The sequence below is a fragment of the Coregonus lavaretus genome, assembly GCF_964263955.1.
Source record: "Coregonus lavaretus genome assembly, chromosome: 10".
Classification (NCBI taxonomy): Eukaryota; Metazoa; Chordata; class Actinopteri; order Salmoniformes; family Salmonidae; genus Coregonus; species Coregonus lavaretus.
In genome coordinates, this window is record NC_139997.1 from 38090578 (window position 1) to 38110679 (window position 20102).

At 43.5% G+C, this 20102-nt stretch overlaps 1 protein-coding gene across 1 annotated transcript; it reads right to left on the reverse strand.

Annotated features, from left to right (window-relative positions):
* Nucleotides 1-9431: 9431 nt before the first annotated feature.
* LOC311136507 (transgelin-2-like) lies at nucleotides 9432-18173 on the reverse strand. Its single transcript, XM_084170656.1, has 5 exons — nucleotides 17854-18173; nucleotides 10837-11024; nucleotides 10553-10724; nucleotides 10213-10315; nucleotides 9432-10072 (listed from the first exon to the last, which is right to left on the reverse strand). The coding sequence occupies exons 2-5, from the start codon at nucleotides 11014-11016 to the stop codon at nucleotides 9919-9921; spliced, it is 609 nt and encodes a 202-aa protein (XP_084026782.1). The 5' UTR covers nucleotides 11017-11024; nucleotides 17854-18173; the 3' UTR covers nucleotides 9432-9918.
* Between the last annotated feature and the right edge of the window lie 1929 nt (nucleotides 18174-20102).

The window sequence follows — 20102 nt, forward strand, 5'->3', positions numbered from 1 at the left end:
GTAAAAAACCTTCTCGCGGGCCGGATGTGGCCCGCGGGCCTTGACTCTGACATATGTGATCTAACACTACACTCACAAAAACAAAAATGATAATAATAATAATAATAATGATAAAAGAACACCACCCTACTCCACTATTCAAATATATTTAGTCCTACATCAGGCCAACAACCTGAAAGGATGAGACACCACCACTTAACACACCTTATAACTTTTCTGATGTCAAGTCTCGCACACCCAAATACCTATCTGCAGCGGCCACCACAACCTCAATTTTCTGCGACTTACGTTCCATCCCTGCAGTACAGTTGATAACCATTGCTATAAATGCTAAAAATCCAATCTTACTGAAACATATCACTTGTTGGCCTATCCCTCTGTACTGGTACAGATCTACTACTCTCACCACTCCTCTCAGGATCCCTCCCCCTTGACCCATCTTCCTCTACTTTCTTCACTGCCTCAGCATATGACAACTTCTGCACTACTCTAACCCTGGAAACCTCAACCTGCCTCTCTCGCACCGGACATTTCTGATCCCCAGCCCCATGGGCACCCCTACAATTTACACATACCACTACTTTCCCCAATGCTACACATTCCTTTGTCTCATGCCCTAGTAACATACTTCTCACACCTAGTAACCTCCCTCCTTCACACTGCTGCCACATGCCCATAAGCTTGACACCTGTAACAACGTAATGTATTCGGCACAAAAGCTCTTACAGGATAACTTATATATCCTAACATCACTTTGTCAGGCAAAGACTCAACATCAAAACTCAAAAGAACAGACAATGATTCTTCTGTTTCACCACTCACTCCACCCTGTCTGCGTCGCACCAAACGACGAGCATCATAAACACCGGGAATCTTCCCCTTCAGTTGGTCAACTTTTACATTTACTGCTACCCCAGTAATCACTCCTTTCAATGGTGCCCTTTTCTCGAGCGCAAAACAATTCACATCTCTTGCCCCCATTTGTTTAACATGGAGCTCCTGCTCCCTCTAATGAGCAGAAACACAAACAATTATCACAAGACCACCTCTGGTTATCCTCACCGATTCCACAGCACCCAACTCTGTTTTCATCCACCCTGAAACCACAAATGGATCAGCCAAAAGACAAGGTTCCACCTTCTCCAAAAACTTCACTCCTACTGTCACAGACTCATCTTTATCCTGACCCTCAGTGCAATCCTCGGGCTCCAAGAACTTCACCACACCTATCACCTCCAATACTTCGCCCTCATTCACTTCCATTTCTCCTCCTGTCTTCAGCTCACTCTGCTTATACTTTCTACCATTCTTCTTTAACAAACCATCTCCCTTTTTCCTGCATTTTTTCCCGACTCAATCTCACCCTTTTCCTCCCTCTCTCTCTTAGACCTCCTCTGCTTCTCTTTTTCCCCTCCATTCCTCCTCCGTATTCCAAGTATACTTCTTCTTTAAAATTTAATTTTAAATTATTCTTATGATAATACTGCACTTCTCCTGACATACATCTTGTTCTTGCCTTCTCAAGGGACGCCATTTAACCGTCTGTCACAATCTCCGTACAATCAGCACGAACCCCTTGGGATGTAGCGCTCAACAGTGCATCCCACAGAGCGCGTCTTGATGTTCTTCTTTATCAATAGCTACCGTGACGCTTTTCCATTTCAAATAAGCGCGCTCTTCCAACCACCATCCACCGTCACGCTCTCTCTCTCCTGAGCTCGCCACTCGTCGTCTCTCTTGGGCGAGCGTCGTAGACCTTCATTTACAAGCTCAGTTGGCCTTACATCACATTTGTTTTTATTAACTTGTTTAACTTCATGATGTTTGAAATGCATGTTGCCACCAGAGAGGGTGAGTTTGTTGTAATGCTATGCAAAAGACGGTATGCTTTGTAAACAAATGATGTACATGAGCACTACAGAAGTGTCAAAGTATTTGTGTTACATGCTGACCAAACCGGTTCCACTCGTGCCCATGTTGATTTTGTCTATCCCAAACAGACGCATTCATGACACGCGGGTTAAAATACCAAATCGAACTGTGAACTAACCAACAATATTAAATTGGGGACAGGTCGAAACTCACATGAAACATTCATGGACATTTTGCTAGCTTGCTGTTGCTATCTAATTTGTCCTGGGAGATAAACATTGGTTTGTTATTTGACCTTAAATGCATATGGTCCTTCTTTTGCTGGATCTTTGTAGATTTTTGACCCATTTTGAGTGGCAAAATCGTGTTCTCTACAACAACAATTAATCCACAGAAAAAAGGGGAAACTTAGTTCGTTTTTAGTTAGTTTCCTTTGATTAATCTATCCTCTTCTTCTTCTGCGGATTCTATATGGCGGTTGGCAACCAACGGTGTTTTACCACGACCAATTTTTTATCCCCCAGGTGCGTTAGTATGCTCCTGAAAACCAATGAGTTGATGGAAGAGGCGGGACTTGCAGCGCATCAAGCATCTAAAATATAACTTGGCTTGGCTATGCAGATGCCTGTTGAAGCGCACGTGAGCAGTTTGGATGAAATGATTGAATAACATGAATGTGTGCATTTATTTTGCAATGCTCGCGCACACAACATTTTTACATTTTAGTAATTTAGCAGATGCTCTTATCCAGAGCAACTTACAACGCGGCCGGTTTGGTCACCATGTTAGGCCTACATGTGAAAATGTCATGGGATGCATTTAATGTTCTTATTGGTATGCCACTCTGATGATATGCATATTCTGGATGACTATCAACAGTCAGGTTTTCATTTTCAACGAACGGGCGGGGGACCGCTGGGCGACGCAAACATTGGCGAGGGATGTGAACAGGGCGGGACCAAAGTTGGAATAAGCTGAACTTTATTCAAATACTCCATGAAATTGCGTTGTGATTGACCAATCGAAGCTAACTATAGTTTCCAGCTCCTACTGGATTGTCTGTTGATACCTAGCACTACCTAGCCTGCTTGCTAGCACCAACATGAGGGCGAAGCAAGCATGGCTATCCGAATTTACACGTTAAAACCATCTCAGCTGTCAGACGTTGCATCAACCAATGGTTGCATGCCACATCATCGAATGTGTCATTGACTAACAGATTGCTTTAACATATGAAAACGTCAGTACAGAGACAAAGTGGAGTCGCAATTCAACGGCTCAGACACGACACGTATGTGGCAGGGTCTACAGACAATCACGGACTACAAAGGGAAAACCAGCCACGTCGCGTACACCGATGTCTTGCTTCCGGACAAGCTAAACACCTTCTTCGAGGATAACACAGTGCCACCGACGCGGCATGCTACCAAGGACTGTGGGCTCTCGTTCTCCGTGGCCGGCGTGAGTAAGACATTTAAGAGTGTTAACCCTCGCAAGGCTGCCGGCCCAGACGGCATCCCTAGCCGCGTCCTCAGAGCATGCGCAGACCAGCTGGCTGGAGTGTTTACGGACATATTCAATCTCTCCCTATCCCAGTCTGCTGTCCCCACTTGCTTCAAGATGTCCACCATTGTTCCTGTACCCAAGAAAGCAAAGGTAATTGATCTAAATGACAATCGCCCCGTAGCACTCACTTCTGTCATCATGAAGTGTTTTGAGAGGCTAGTTAAGGATCATATCACCTCTACCTTACCTGACACCTTAGACCCACTTCAATTTGCTTACCGCAATTTGCTCCACAGATTATGCAATCGGCATCGCACTGCACACTGCCCTATCCCATCTGGACAAGAACAATACCTATGTAAGAATGCTGTTCATTAACTATAGCTCAGCATTCAACACCACAGTACCCTCCAAGCTCATCATTAAGCTCGGGGGCCTTGGGTCTAAACCCAACCCTGTGCAACTGGGTCCTGGACTTCCTGAAGGGCTGACCCCAGGTGGTGAAGGTAGGAAACAACACCTCCAATTCGCTGATCCGCAACACAGGGGCTCCACAAGGGAACGGCACCTCCGTACCTTCAGGCTCTGATTAGTCCCTACACCGAAATGAGGGCATTGCGTTCATCCACCTCTGGCCTGCTGGCCCCCCTACCTCTGCAGAAGCACAGTTCCCGCTCAGCCCAGTCAAAACTGTTCGCTGCTCTGGCACCCCAATGGTGGAACAAGCTCCCTCACGACGCCAGGACATTGGAGTCACTCACCACCTTCAAGAGACACTTGAAACCCCACCTCTTTAAGGAATACCTGGGATAGAATAAAGTAATCCTTCTACCCCCCCCCCCCCCCCACACAAAAAAAACAAAAAACATATTGTAAAGTGGTTGTCCCACTGGCTATCAAAAGGTGAATGCACCAATTTGTAAGTCGCTCTGGATAAGAGCGTCTGCTAAATGACGAAAATGTAAATGTAAATGTGGTGCGTGCTCAGCCCCCTCCTGTACTCCCTGTTCACCCATGACTGCATGGCCATGCACACCTCCAACTCAATCATCAAGTTCGTAGACGACACAACAGTAGTAGGCTTGATTACCAACAATGACGAGACAGCCTACAGGGAGGAGGTGAGGGCCCTGGGAGTGTGGTGCCAAGAAAATAACCTCTCACTCAACGTCAACTAAACAAAGGAGCTGATCGTGGACTTCAGGAAAAAGCAGAGGGAGCACACCCCTATCCACATCGACGGGACCGCAGTGGAGAAGGTGGAAAGCTTCAAGTTCCTTGGCGTACAAATCACTGACGATCTGAAATGGTCCTCCCACACAGACAGTGTGGTGAAGAAGGCACAACAGTGCCTCTTCAACCTCAGGAGGCTGAAGAAATTTGGCTTGGCACCTAAAACCCTCACAAACTGTTACAGATGCACAATTGAGAGCATCCTGTCGGGCTGTATCACCGCCTGGTACGGCAACTGCACCGCCCAACGCATCACCGGGGGCAAACTACCTGCCCTACAGCACCCGATGTCACAGGTAGGCCAAAAAGATCATCAAGGACAACAACCACCCGAGCCACGGCCTGTTCACCCCGCTATCATCCAGAAGGCGAGGTCAGTACAGGTGCATCAAAGCTGGGACCGAGAGACTGAAAAACAGCTTCTATCTCAAGGCCATCAGACTGTTAAAAAGCCATCACTAGGCGGCTTCCACCCGGTTACGCAACCCTGCACCTTAGAGGCTGCTGCACTATATACATAAACTTGGAATCACTGGCCACTTTAATAATGGAACACTTGATGTCAGTACAGAAGACATCAGTACAGAGACAAAGTGGAGTCGCAATTCAACGGCTCAGATGTACTAATGTTTACATATTTTTGCTTTACTCATCTCATATGTATGGGCTCCCGAGTGGCGCAGCGGTCTAAGGCACTGCATCTCAGTGTTTGAGGCGTCACTACAGACCCCCTGGTTCGATTCCAGGCTGTATCACAACCGGCTGTGATTGGGAGTCCCATAGGGCGGTGCACAATTGGCCCAGTGTCGTCCGGGTTTGGCCGGTGTAGGCCGTCATTGTAAATAAGAATTTGTTCTTAACTGACTTGCCTAGTTAAAATAAATGTATATATTCTATTCTACTGCATTTTAGTCTATGCCCCTCCGACATTGCTCATCCTAATATTTATACATTTCTTAATTCCATTCTTCTACTTTTAGATTTGTGTGTATTGTGTGTATTGTTGTGAATTGTTAGATACTACTGCACTGTTGGAGCTAGAAACACAAGCATTTCACTACACCCGCAATAACATCTGCTAAATATGTGTGTATCTGACCAATAAAATTTGATTTGATTTGATTTATGTGGTTAGCTGATACGTAAAATACCTATCCAGCAGAGGAGGCTGGTGGGAGGAGCTATAGGAGGACAGGGTCATTGTAATGGCTGAAATGGATTAAATGGAACATATCAAACACATGGAAACCATGTTTGACTCTGTTCCATTGATTCCATTCCAGATATTACAATGAGCCTGTCGTCCTATTGCTCCTCCCACCAGCCTCTACTGCTATCCAGGCGTTGTAAGATCTGGCAGGCGTCAGCAACGCCTGGGCAGAGGAATGTGCCTTCAGTCTTGTATCTATCTACAGCAAACCAAAGAGGTAGAGGACTCAAAAAGCCTGTTTTAGCATGGGCAGCGCCATTGAGGACTTTCACCATTTTTAAGTAGTCAACTGACTGGGACTTCCTATGGGTTAAGGAAGGATCACATAATTCCATCCAGGTCACTGGGAGGGATCAGCCAATTAATTATACTCATGAGGAAACATTCCATAACTGCAGGTGGCAGTGAATCACCAACCTTGGCTTTATACCTGTTCAAACAACACACTCAAGGTGGCAGTGTGTACTACTTCAAACTGGAGATGGCCTCAATGTTGTGTGGATACCCAACATTGAATTGCATTGAATTCTACATCAGGCAGAAATTAGCTTTGAATCAGGAAAGTTTCCTCTCACGACCTCTACAAACCAGAATGTTGAATAAAATTATATTTTAACGTACTTTACCGGTTGTCTGTGTGGATGGTCCTATTCGCAGTAGGAATGTGAGACAATATATCCACAGGAAAGTATAATTACATAAACCTTTCTAGGGCCGTCTTCGACAAAAAAAAAAACAATGGTCAACTGAAAAAAGTATGTTCTTTTTACCAATCAATTACTCTACATTTTTAATTGTGTATTTTTCCATACAGTGCATTGGGAAAGTATTCAGACCCCTTGACTTTTTCCACATTTTGTTAAGTTACAGCCTTATTCTAAAATTGATTTTAAAAAAATTTGCCCTCATCAATCTACACACAATACCCCATAATGACAAAGCAAAAACAGGTTTTTGAAATGTTTGCAAATTTATTAAAAATAAAAAACAGAAATATCACAGTATTCAGACCCTTCACTCAGTACTTTGTTGAAGCACCTTTGGCAGTGATTACAGCCTTAAGTCTTCTTGGGTATGACGCTACAAGCATGGCACACCTGTATTTGGGGAGTTTCTCCCATTCTTCTCTGCAGATCCTCTCAAGCTCTGTCAGGTTGGATGGAGAGCGTCGCTGCGCAGCTATTTTCAGGTCTCTCCAGAGATGTTCGATCTGGGCTCTGGCTGGGCCACTCAAGGACATTCAGATACTTGTCCCGAAGCCACTCCTGCGTTGTCTTGGCTGTGTGCTTAGGGTCGTTGTCCTGTTGGAAGGTGAACCTTTGCCCCAGTCTGAGGTCTGGAGCAGGTTTTCATCAAGGATCTCTCTGTACTTTGCTCCGTTCATCTTTCCCTCGATCCTGACTAGTCTCACAGTCCCTGTTGCTGAAAAACATCCCCACAGCATGATGCTGCCACCACCATGCTTCACCGTAGGGATGGTGCCAGATTTCCTCCAGATGTGACACTTGGCATTAAGGGCTAATTCAATCTTGGTTTCATCAGACCAGATAATCTTGTTTCTCATGGTCTGAGAGTATTTAGGTGCCTTTTGGCAAACTCCAAGCGGGCTGTCATGTGCCTTTTAGTGAGGAGTGGCTTCCGTCTGGCCACTCTACCATAAAGGCCTGATTGGTGGAGTGCTGCAGAGATGGTTGTCCTTCTGGAAGGTTCTCCCATCTCCACAAAGGAGCTCTGGAGCTCTGTCAGAGCTCTGTCGGGTTCTTGGTCACCTCCCTGACCGAGGCCCTTCTCCCCCAATTGCTCAGTTTGGCCGGGTGGCCAGCTCTAGGAAGAGTCTTGGTGGTTCCAAACTTCTTCCATTTATGAATGATGGAGGCCACTGTGTTCTTGGGGACCTTCAATGCTGCAGACATTTTTTGGTACCCTTCCCCCAGATCTGTGCCTCGACATAATCCTGTCTCGGAGCTCTACGGACAATTCCTTCGACCTCATGGCTTCGTTTTTCCTCTGACATGCACTGTCAACTGTGGGATCTTATATAGACAGGTCAGTACCTTTCCAAATAATGTCCAATCAATTGAATTTACCACAGGTGGACTCCAATCAAGTTGTAGAAACATCTCAAGGATGATCAATGCACCTGAGCTTAATTTCAAGTCTCATAGCAAAGGGTCTGAATACTTATGTTTTATTTGCAATACATTTGCAAACATTTCTAAAAACCTGTTTTTGCTTTATCATTATGGGGTATTGTGTGTAGATTGATGAGGAAAAAAAATAATGTAATCAATTTTAGAATAAGGCTGTAACATAAGAAAATGTGGAAAAAGTCAAGGGGTCTGAATACTTTCCGAATGCACTGTATGTAATGGGGAATAGATATACACTAACAATCAAACTCAAACAATGAAGTTATGAAACAATGAATGTGCACAAGTGCATTGTACATCTGGGCGCATGGTCAATCCGATGTGTGCATTGGCCATGCAGCATTTTCGGTCAGGGCAAGATTGGCCTCAGCAGAAGTCAGGGCATTCATACTTCTTGCGCTTCGCGGCGCAGTGCCGAGCTGTTGTCAAGGAAGTGAGTTTGTGTTTATACACTAACCGTACCGTCAATCAATCATGTCAATGCTGAGCTATACAGAGCCCTCCTCATTGTTACAACATTTGGGAGGCGCATGGCGATGTGGTACAGAGCTGATGGGTGCAAATATATTTTCATTTGTTTAACACTTTTTCTGGTTACTACATGATTCCATACGTGGATGTGGGGACTCCACTCAAGCGTCTTTCTATGCCCGCTATGTTAGTTCACACCTAACATTACTTTCAACCACAGCTAGAAGGAAATCAGTCACACCGCTATACACCTCACTGTGTTCCTATGGTAAACATGTCAAAGTGTGTATATTTTGGCTGAAAGAGATCGGTCTACTACGAGGGCATAGTATCATTCTATTCAGAGGTTACATGGTTTTACAGTGGATCACACTTTGTCCTTTATTGTATTCAGTGGTTAATGGATTAGTTTATAGGCTGTCACTGTTTGGCACAGACACCTCCCATTTGTAGCTAAGAGTTGATCCAGTTAGTGTGTGGGTCTCCAGACATGTCAGAATTGCTGTTCGTTGATGACTCACTTGTTTAGCTGGTCAGAGTAGGTGAGACTGTATTACTGTGTATACATGCAGTCTAACAGAATGAAAGCAGTGGTCCCACTCTGTACCCTCGCACTGCTGGGAGCAGTCCTTTTTAGGGAATGTTCTGATTCTAGACACTGTACTCCAATGTAGAGCACCATCACATCTCCATTCACGCACCCTAGAAGTATCCTCATGTTGTTTCCCCCCCCCATCAGAACCTTTTCCATGCACCCCTCCATCTCCTTTTTTCTCCCCAGTCTCACCCCCCCCCCCCCAGCCAGTTACTGCCTAACCTCATGCTGAGCAGTTTAGTGGGCACTCAAGCTGAACAAAACCTTGGCAGGCGAAAGAGAAGTGTCATACGCCTCCACTGGATCCTGCCGGAAGTCTCGTTCTGTCCCTCTCCCTGCCAGTTATAAAATAAACCTTATGCTGGCAGTAAATATAAACCATTCAAAAGCAGAATAATTTAAAATTAAACTGAACTTTATTTCATAATCATTTCTTATAGTCAATATACAACATACAAAAATATTGAGCTCTGGAAAGGTGTCCAACATCTTGATTAGAATTGACATCTTACTGCATCTTTCCCATTAACAGCATATTCTAGCAACATCTTATTTCAACTTTCACTCATTACTAAACAGAGTGCAGTATATATGGACATTTTCCCATTCCTATGTAACCGTGTCCATTGTTCAAAATGTTTAACAAAACATGATTGTACAGACTTTGGACACCATGTTTTTGTGTTGTGTGAATGTGTTGATTGTGTGCATCTATGCAGTGTGTGTTTGAGAGTTTTTGGTCCCAGTTTTGGTCCAGTTTGGTCTTGAAGTTCGGGTCGGTCCCGTTTGTTCAAGTTAACAGACATAGCGTCTCAGTCTTCAGTGATGGGCCGAGAAAGGGAGTATACTCAGGTCTAGGGTGACGGAGCATTGTCATGGTTTTAAGGGTTGTTGTTCAGGATCTGCCTAGGTCGCCCGTACCCAGTCATGCCAGCCTGAGATGCCCCCTTGTTGGTGCCCATCTGCAGGCCGATGACACTCTTTCCCTCATTCAGCTGGTCCTCAGAGAACTCACGTCTGTTCTCCACTGACTTCCTGCACAGACAAAGTAATGTCCTTCACTACATATTTTAATCAAATGTTGGCCTTTATTACCAAAATGGGAATACGCAGAGAGCCATAATGACAGTACTGTTTTTACAGAGGAAAGGACACAGAATGAGGCGCCAACTCACTTATGGAACCAGTTGGGGTCGCCGTGGTAAGTTCCATCGTCCCTGGTGACAGCCATGCTTCCCAAGGCCATCAGGGTCCTCTGGACAGCAGCCAGGTCTTTCCCTACAGACAATAGACATTGATACTGCACATCCAGACATGTTTATTAAGTTAAACTACTGTATAGTATAAAACAGTGAATGTAGCTGGAGTGACTAGACAGGGTGACTAAGCAACAATATCATTTAAAACCTTGTATCCATCTGTATAGCATGCTAGTTGAGCTGCGAATAGAAGTGATGTGTATGACATGTAATGTGGAGGGAGGGGGTACAGCTGATAGCAGCTGGCTGGACATACCCTCCCAGAGGTCAACTGTCTGGAACATGTCGGTCTTGGTGATGCCGTACTTCTCAGCTGCATTGAGGAACTGGGAGATCTGCTCCATCTGTTTGAAGGCCATGCCTGAACTCTGGATCTTCCTGATGGGCTTGTTCCCACTGGACAGGCTGTTGATCAGTTCACACAGCACCTGGAGAGAGGGATAGGGGTGAGAAATGTACTACCTGTGCAAGACTGGTACACTAATTTAAAGACACTCTACATTCACACAGACATGAGGTGTGAGAAGGACAGGCACTCACACATCCGTCCTTGAGCCAGTTCTGCCAGCCGGTCTTGCCTGCCTCAGGTTGGCCCACTCCAGCGCCACACTGGGCAATGATCCACTCAGTCAACCTCTCCTCCAGATCCTGGTCATACTTTTTATCGATCTTACTCTGCACCTCACGGCTCAGACCGTAGGAGGGACCTTTGTTTGCCATTGTTGTTCCTACAGGGAGAGAGATATCATTTCAGATAAGGCAGGCAAACATTGGTTTGTTCTGTTGCATATGGTATCGACCATCTATACACTTAAGTTACATAGAAGCTAACCTATAAGGTAAAGGCAAAGTATAGAAGACAGAGTGAAAGAGCTGGCCTTACCCTTAAGGCTTTAAAAACAAAGATTAAAAAACAATTCAAAGGTATCATATTTATTTTATCCTTAACTATATTGGCAGTTTAAAACTATGGCTCACCTAGGTTAAAAGACATCCAACTGACAAACATTTGGGCACACCTATTTAAAATGATAGGTGACCTAATTACCAGGGTTAAAATCAGCTGTGTCAATTAGCCATATCATTGGAGTTCGGCTAATAGAAACAAAGAAACAATTAAATACTGGTGTAATCATTAGTCCAAGAGTTTCTAATGGACAAATTCAGGTAGGTCCCTCCCAGTTTAGTTCCGTTTGCTTCCGTTCAAGAAATGTTTGGCTACAGAATTGACATAATGAATACACCCCACATCAACACAATTTGCCATAGAGGTTTGAGATGGTGGATAAGTAAACTTAGAACTGTTGGGCTGAGTTTACACAGGCAGCTCAATTCTGATCTTTTCTTCTTTGGAATTGGGTTGGCAGATCGCATTCAACTTTTAAGGTGCATACACTGCCACCTACGGTACTGGAGTGTGAGGCCAGTCACGACATACCAACATTAAATTATCTTCATTAGTCCTGTTCCTCTAAGAAAGTAAAACAGAGCACTAGACACCACTTCCCTCCCCCCACTACACCACCCAAACCCTGTCCAGCTTCTTTAACCCTTTTACACAATCTCTCCCTATCTACATCATACAGCTCACAAAATATCAACACATGCTCCACCGTTTCCTCCACTAAATGCTCATCACACAGACCTGTTCCATGTCTCACTATCATCCACAAAGTGGATTCTGATCATCCATAAAGTGAAAAACATATCAGAATTGAGCTGCCTGTGTAAATGCAGCCTAATTGGTATTTTGACCAATCAGATCAGCTCTAAAAAGATCTGATGTGAAATTATCTGATGTGATTAGTCAAAAGACCAATTAGGCTGCATTTACACAGGCAGCCCAATTCTGATATGTTTTTCACATATTGGGCTTTTGACCAATCAGATCAGCTCTGACAAATATCTGATGTGATTGGTCAAAATTGGGCTGCCTGTGTAAACGCAGCTTAGTGGAAAAAAGATCAGAATTGGGCTGATTGAATTAATAAATACACAAAGCACTACTGGGCTTAAATAAACCTTGAAAGAAATCTATACTTTGAGTAAAAATGATGAACCCGAATGTCTGTAGGTGAAGAGCCACTTCCTCACATTGAGAATTCCATGAATACTTTGATAGTTTTTCTATATGTGTAACAGTGGCAGTTTAACTCTTTCTCCTTTTGTCTTGGCTCAACAGACCCACTTAATAGACGGAACAGCGCTCACATTCATGTCCCTGGCCTGCCCAAACCCTCCAAACTGGCCATGAGTCAACACAAGTACAGTAGGTCCGCAAATGTGACTGCAGTCCTATGATATAGATCTGAACTCTGATCTGATCTTGAGGTCGGGGTTTGGGGTTCGGGGTTCAGAACTCATAACAGAGAGCCTAAATGCCTCCCAACTTGAAGAATACTATGCCAGGGGGGCACATGTAGACCAGAGCATGCAAATGGACAAATGGACCACCAGATGGAGACTTCAGATTTAGACTCAATTCTTGGACTGTATAATCAAAAAGTCTCAGCACCTGTGCTGTGATCTTGAACCATAACTCTCACAGAACCTCTCAGAGCTGGGGGTCAAAGGTTAATGTCATCTCTCTGTGAGCCTGCTGCTCTCATTGACTTCTAGCTGCTTCCTGTCCTCCTCCCCGGCCACACCCTGCTGTCTACATCCTGTTTGGCTCAGTCCTCCCATCTGTCACGTCCTTCCTCTCTCACTGAGGTAGCTGTTAGAGTAAACTTTCATAGACCTGCTCACACTCTTCTGTGTATTAGAGCCCATCAAAGTCCCCTGCAAGTGACAAACCCTATGGCCCAGTGTATACTGTGCAATGTATGTAAATGCACAGGGCATTATGCTAGCTAGATGAGATTGTTGGGATAAATGTCTACAACAGAAATTACCTTATGATCTTACTGTATGAGTCAAAGTATGGCATAGTGACTATCTGGACATTGCTCAGAAGGTTACTCATGTTGCTGCATGGTGAGTAAGAAAATATTTTATCAGTAGGAGCTAGAATTAACAGCAACATGCTCCTCTCCTCTTTACTTTCTCTTTATGCATGCCTCAAAAGTCAACATTCAGGTATCAGTTATAAATCCACATTGATTCATGCTATTGCAATAGTATTAAATGTCCCGTATCAAGTCTTGTGGCTTCTAATGTGTTTGGAAAGGAGGTGGAGGCACTGCTTGTGTGCATGTGTCAATGTCTGTGTTGTAATCAGTAATGTAATTTTTGGATTACCCAAACTCAGTAACGTAATCTGATTACGTCCAGTTACTTTCCCTTTAAGAGGCATTAGAAGAAGACAAAAGGATCCATCAAATGCATTTGGTGTGTCATCATAGTGGTCTCTGACTTGTGGTCAGACTCGCTCAGGTGTAACAAAATTAAACTTGCAACTTTTTTCAATGCTGAATTGAATGTCATTGAGAAAACAGAAAGGAGTCATAATGTATTTTTTTGCAAACATCCTTTCTGAATGGAAAAGTCATCCAAGAAGTAATCATGATCGAGTTTTTCAAAAGTTTAATCAGATTACATGTAATCAGTTACTCCCCAACCTTGCGCGCGACACCCACCCACACACACACACACACACACACACACACACACACACACACACACACACACACACACACACACACACACACACACACACACACACATACACACACATACACACACACACACAAGATGGCGATTCAGATTGGCCATGCTTGCATAGTATTTGTGCAATCCATTGTGTTATAATTCTGTTATGGACGGGCCACACGTATATCGATTCTTTCTCAACAGAGGATTTCTGTCAATGTTACTCAATATGCGTGGTTGCGTGCACTGCCATGTTTGTGTCAGTTGTTAGCACTTGTTTATGTTGGTCAGCTCTAACACAGAGAAAGCATTACTTCCTAATCCTAATGCATCATCCAGTAGCTAATGACACCCAGACCAGAGCTATTAGAGCTACTGTAATACCTCATAGTTCCATGTCAGTATCTCTCCTCACCCAGAGCAGAGCACAGCAGAGCAGACTACAGTTTTTACTACATATGTTATATGGGATGTGGAGGAGGGACCCATTGTTCTCTATCTGTCAGCCAAGTTACTGTAGGAGTGAATGGGGTAAGTTGAGCCAAAGAGGTAAGTTGAGCCACCCTTGTTTCTAGGAAATCAAACACAAAATTAATAATTTGACCAAATATTTAGGAAGAGGTCATCATTTCATGGAGTATGTGAAGGAAGAAACCAAATGGAAAAAGCAAGTTAGGTCCAAAAAAACTGATTTTCAAGTCAAATGAATTTATTGTGTTAGAGGTTTCATGATGCTTGTATCTAAACCAAAGTAGATCATTTTAAGATTGTTCTATATATCAGTTGGTGTCTCTATAAGCGTCAATATGAGGTACTAAACATAGCATGAAAGTGCATCCTTGTAGCTCTATGGGTTAATATAGTCAAAATGTTTGCCTTGGGATAAGTTGAGACAATGGCAATGGGGTAAGTTGAGCAATGGTTGAGCCAATGGCAAATTGAAGTGTTTTTTTCCCAGGCGTAATGCAAGGCATTATCGCTGGGCAATGAGGTAACAACAGGGCCTAGCCTTACCCCATACCCGGGGTAAGTTGTGCCAAGAGACCACTTTTTTGGGACAAGCTATGTTTTCAAAACTGTAATGTTTACATGAATTCTCATTATTTCTAGGCATACAGAACGTCCTGAAATATATGTAGATATCTTTTTTAGAAAAAATGTAATATTTCCCTTGACGGAGTGATGCTGAATGTAAAAAATGGCTCAACCTACCCCACTCTCCCCTATGTCACAACCAGAAACAGTTTGTAACAACAACCCTTGTAAATACCATCATAAATACCAGATTCTGCTCTAACCAATCTGAAGGGCTGTTTCACAATCTGAGGATCTGCCTCTGAGCACTGTTTTAGCATGCCCAGAGAGGATCCCCCCTCAATACAGAGACACATCACTGGCTGGATCAGGCCTTATCTGAACATGGAGGCTCTTGATTGGCTCATGAGGACTGTTATGGGTCAGCAAGGGGCAGGGGCCATAAGATCACTACCTATATTACCCTAACCTTTCCAAACCTCACTCTAGCCTTAAATCAAGTGTCTAAAAGGCTCGATAAACTGTGTGAAAAGTATTGGGTTAAACCTGTCTGTGTGCTGTGTCACAGAACCTGAATACATCCATGTGTGATTGAGAGTTTATAGATCTGTTTACTGCCCTTTTCCCCAGGAATGGAACAGAGGAAGGAGAGGAGGGGGGCTAAGCATAGTCTGCTATTGTATTTAAATGTTTTATTAAACCCATTAAGACCAGGGTCTCATTTACAATGGTGCCCTGAGGAATAAAAATGACATAAACTACAAGTTACAGAATCAACACTTCAGCTTCAAATACCACAAATACAATTATTTTCATTAAATCCAAACAGTTGTAGTAGAGCTTTGTAAATAAAAAGGGAGTAGTGAAGTGATCTACTGGACATTAATGAGGACCAGCCAACCGTTTGATACAGGATGCAGTGATGCGTATTAAAACTGTCACCTGTGATAAATCAAAGGGCGCTATGGTAGATGGCATCCAAAGGTTTAAGAGCAGTGGCTGCTGCAATCTGGTAAATGGTGTCACCATAGTCAAGAACTGGAAGGAAAGTCGACTGTACAATCTGCTTCCTGCTGTTTAGGAAGAGGCATGATCTATTTCTATAAAATAAGCCTACTTTAAATCTCAGCTTCTTAACTAGCTCCGTATGTTTTTTAAACGTCAAATTATTGTCAATCCAAAAACCCAGATATTTATAGAAGTGAACCTGCTCGATGCGCATGGACGGGAAAGATTGGGGCAGGATAGACCTGTTGGCTCCTGACAGCTGCTCTTCTGAGGGCCAGGCCTGCTGCCACAGGCCCAGACCAGATCTCTCTAAACAACAGTCTGCCCTTAATCAGCCTTTAAAGCCATCTTGACTTCCTATTACCCAATATGTACTCTGTGTCTTCACTAATACATTGCTAAATTTTTACTGTTACAGATTACATTATTTCAGGGATGTGAAACAGACTGTGAAAACTACTGGGGTTACTTCACAAAAGATCCATCATGCAGTGTTCCGAAAGAAACTTGTCCATGTAAATGTTGTCACAGTGTTTGTCAGGGCGTCCACTAAAACATCCACTGTTATATATTGACCCCTGGACATACCAGCATAGTTCACATAATCCCTCACATATACACATTCTGACACCACAGCTGCACTGAAGACTGGTACCAGAGGATGGACAGGGAATGAGGAGGCACCATGTATTACATAACACTCTCTGACCGCATGTTGAGAAACCTCTATCTCCATCTCAAAGATACAGCACATACATCATGGGAAAGAAAGACCCCCTATATTCTTTTATGAATTTGTCTTTCATGCAGCTAGCTGTTTTAAACAGGGGTGTAGCCAGTGTGTGTGAGAGAGAGTGCTGAGAGCAGGACTTGATAAGAAGTAGGATCTGATAGTGAACAGGATCCATCTGATAAAGCCTCTCTGGGCAGTGAAGAGAGAACAGAGCCTTACAGAGAGACTTTTAGACACAGGAACTGAGAGGAAAACCACAGCATCATTCATTGAGGCTTCATAACATGTTATGCAATTAATTAATTAGATACATGCTATGCAGTGACTGAGTGTGAGAGGGCAGAGTGTGTGTGTTCAGTGTGTGTGTGTTATTTTTTAAATTATTTTTTTTAGTCATTTTAGCAGACGCTTTTATCCAGAGCAACTTACAGTTAGTGAGTGCATACATTTTATTTTTATTTTTTATTCATACTGGGCCCCCGTGGGAATCGAACCCACAACCCTGGCGTTGCAAACGCCATGCTCTACCAACTGAGCTACATCCCTGCCGGCCATTCCCTCCCCTAACCTGGACGATGCTGGGCCAATTGTGCGCCGCCCCATGAGTCTCCCGGTCGCGGTCAGCTACGACAGAGCCTGGATTCGAACCAGGATCTCTAGTGGCACAGCTAGCACTGCGATGCAGTGCCTTAGACCACTCGTGCCACTCGGGAGACATGTGTGTGTAATCAAGAGACTGAATATAAAATAGATTAGGTCAGATTTTCCCCCATGTGAGTATGTCTACACCCTTTTCGCCCTGACTCTCATCCATGAAATCCTATAAGAGACTTTCCAAATCAATAGAACACTGTCAGTAGCAACTTACCAAGCATGCCAGAGAAACTACTAGACACCATTTTGACACTGTCTGACACACCAGGGCTCAGTTTTTCAAAAAGTATCTATCCAGATTGACTATCGGATAGGATTAAATGCAAAGAAATTAATAGAATTAGAGTCCCCATTCAAGTCAATGATTCATCCTCTCTATTAATTAAATGTATATTTCTATACATTTCATCCTCTCCGATAGTCGAAATCCAGATAGCTAACTTTTGAAAACTTGGCCCTGGAAATTCAACAGTATGAATAACAGGTAGAGCCTGACAGAGACAAAGGTGTTAAGAAGTAGTCAGGCATGTACTTACAGTGTTTAGTTGGGAGCAGCTGTAGTTGTTGAGATGAGTTCAGGTGGCTTTGGACCTGTGTTTCTGTGAGCTGGTGTGAAAGAGTTCCTCTCTTCCCCTTTACAACAGAGTACAGAGTCTGCTCTCAGGGAGTGCCAGCTTAAAAAGAACAAACACGCTCTCTGAAATTACTTCACCACAAGTGAAAAAGAGAGAGAGAGAGGGGAGGAGAGGAGAGAAAAGAAGGGGAGGGAGGAAACCATAGCCTTAAAAGGATATGGGCTTTTTTTCCTCTCGATTTTTCTATGAGCTTCTAGTCCTCTTATTTCATTCTATGACACACCCGTTTTTTCTTTCTCTTTTCCCCTGTAAGTGTACCTCCTTATTTGGGAGCAGGACAGGGAGAATGAGGGACCGCTGCCAAAGGGCTTGGTTTGGTCAGCTTTAGGAATTCTCCAAATATCTCCCTCTACCACTTTGTCTAGAGAACATAAGGAGGGACCCACTGGGCACAGACGTCAATTCAACGTCTATTCCATGTTGGTTCAACGTAATTTCACTGAAATGACGTGGAAAGAACGTTGATTCAACCAGTGTGTGCTCGGTGGGGAGGGAGAGAGGGAGGGGGAAAGTGGAGAGTACGGTGGTTTAGGGGGACCAGGGGGACATGGGAGACCAGGGGGAGGGAGATGCTTTCAGTAATTAGAGAGGGTAAGGAAGGAGGCACTGCTAGAGGGAAGTTGACTTTATTGCCTATATGAATTTTCTGTTATTTGTGGTTTATTACGTTTTTTATAAAAGGTAGACGAAAACGTCTGGGAGCCATGGAATACACTTTTGTTCCATGAGAGAAGTACAGTAAGATAAGTATGTGAGGGCATGAGTGAATGAGAGGAACTAGAATGTAAGTGCGTCAGTCAAAGTGCAAATAATGCTGATTTGTTTAGCTTTGTTGGGTGTTCAGTTAAATTCCTCATCCTTTTATTTAGTTTTCCTCTTGGCTCTAAAGAACATACATCCCCTCACATATAAACACACCCATGCCAGTGGTACATGACATCATTACTTTGACAGCAAAAGCGGGGCATGCCATAGCTTGAGAGGCCATCGAGGTTAAACATTGACATCACAGATGACATCACTGAGAGGAGTCAGCATTAGTATGAAGTAACTGTCTGACTCCAAAGGTCATTCCAATGAAAGGTTTTGGGTAATGTTTTATCAGTGTCATATTAGCCTCTAGGCTATTCTGTTTATAGGTTCCAGGTGTGAGTTGTGTCTTTATTGTCTATTGTTCTCCATTCAAGGGCACCAGACTGGACTCGTTACCCCTGGCAACAAGGATATATCTTTAGCCACCAGACCTTGGGTTGCTGAGCTAGTAAACCTTAGACACATATAGCTATTGTATCTGCAGGGTTTAGTCTACACTAAAGCACTAAATAGTTTAATGTCCTAAACTGAATTGGTCCAATGAAGACCCTAATTAATCACATTAGATATTTTAGTGGTTGGCTACATTTAAACCTTACTGGCACTCCAGCTTTCTCCGGTGGGCTCAGGGTATAACCTTGATCTATTAACAGTAAATATAGCTTATTGCATTGGCAAAAAGTATGTTACTGATGGACATTAGTATAAACTGTGCTGCATATAAATGAGCCTATATAAAGCAGAGGATGACAGACAGACAGCTTGAGGGATAGGGGATGGGGGAGTGGAAATTGCACAGGTAGAGGAGAGAAGCAAACCAGTGTGTGTGAACATGGCCAGCTAACCTGTGAAACTATGTGTGGTCCCAGAGCACACCGATGAGAAATACCACATGTGTATGAGACCTGAGTCAGGGAGAAGATAGTAAACAGTCCTTTCACACACACAGTTCTGAACTGGTGGTAGAAGAGGGTTTCTACAAGTTCATTATTCAGTTTAATGATGAACATTTTACACAGTATATCATAATAAATCACCACAACCTTGTAGCCTAACAACACAACCTTGTAGCCTAACACAGCAGTCACTTTGGTGATGCCTGTGAAATTAAACAATATTAATAGTTGGATACTGCTTCAGTGAGAAAACGTTTTTTATTTTTCAAAAAAATACATAGATTGCTTTTTTAAGGAGAATGATCAGAGTTGACTACAATTTACATGTGCTTTAACAGTTCAGTACAGTTGTATGTATGAGTGGATGTGTTTTTTCCTATGTGTCTCAGTGGATGTACAGTATGTCTGTCTATGGGTTTCAGCCTCCACACAGCTGTCTTT

Coding starts and splice junctions, on each gene's coding strand:
- LOC311136507 (XM_084170656.1), bottom strand. CDS start 11,016: ATGGCAAACAAAGGTCCCTCCTACGGTCTGAGCCGTGAGGTGCAGAGT. Junction 10,725..10,836: donor ACTGGCTCAAGGACGGATGT/GTGAGTGCCTGT, acceptor CCCTCTCTCCAG/GTGCTGTGTGAACTGATCAA. Junction 10,316..10,552: donor GACAGTTGACCTCTGGGAGG/GTATGTCCAGCC, acceptor TATTGTCTGTAG/GGAAAGACCTGGCTGCTGTC.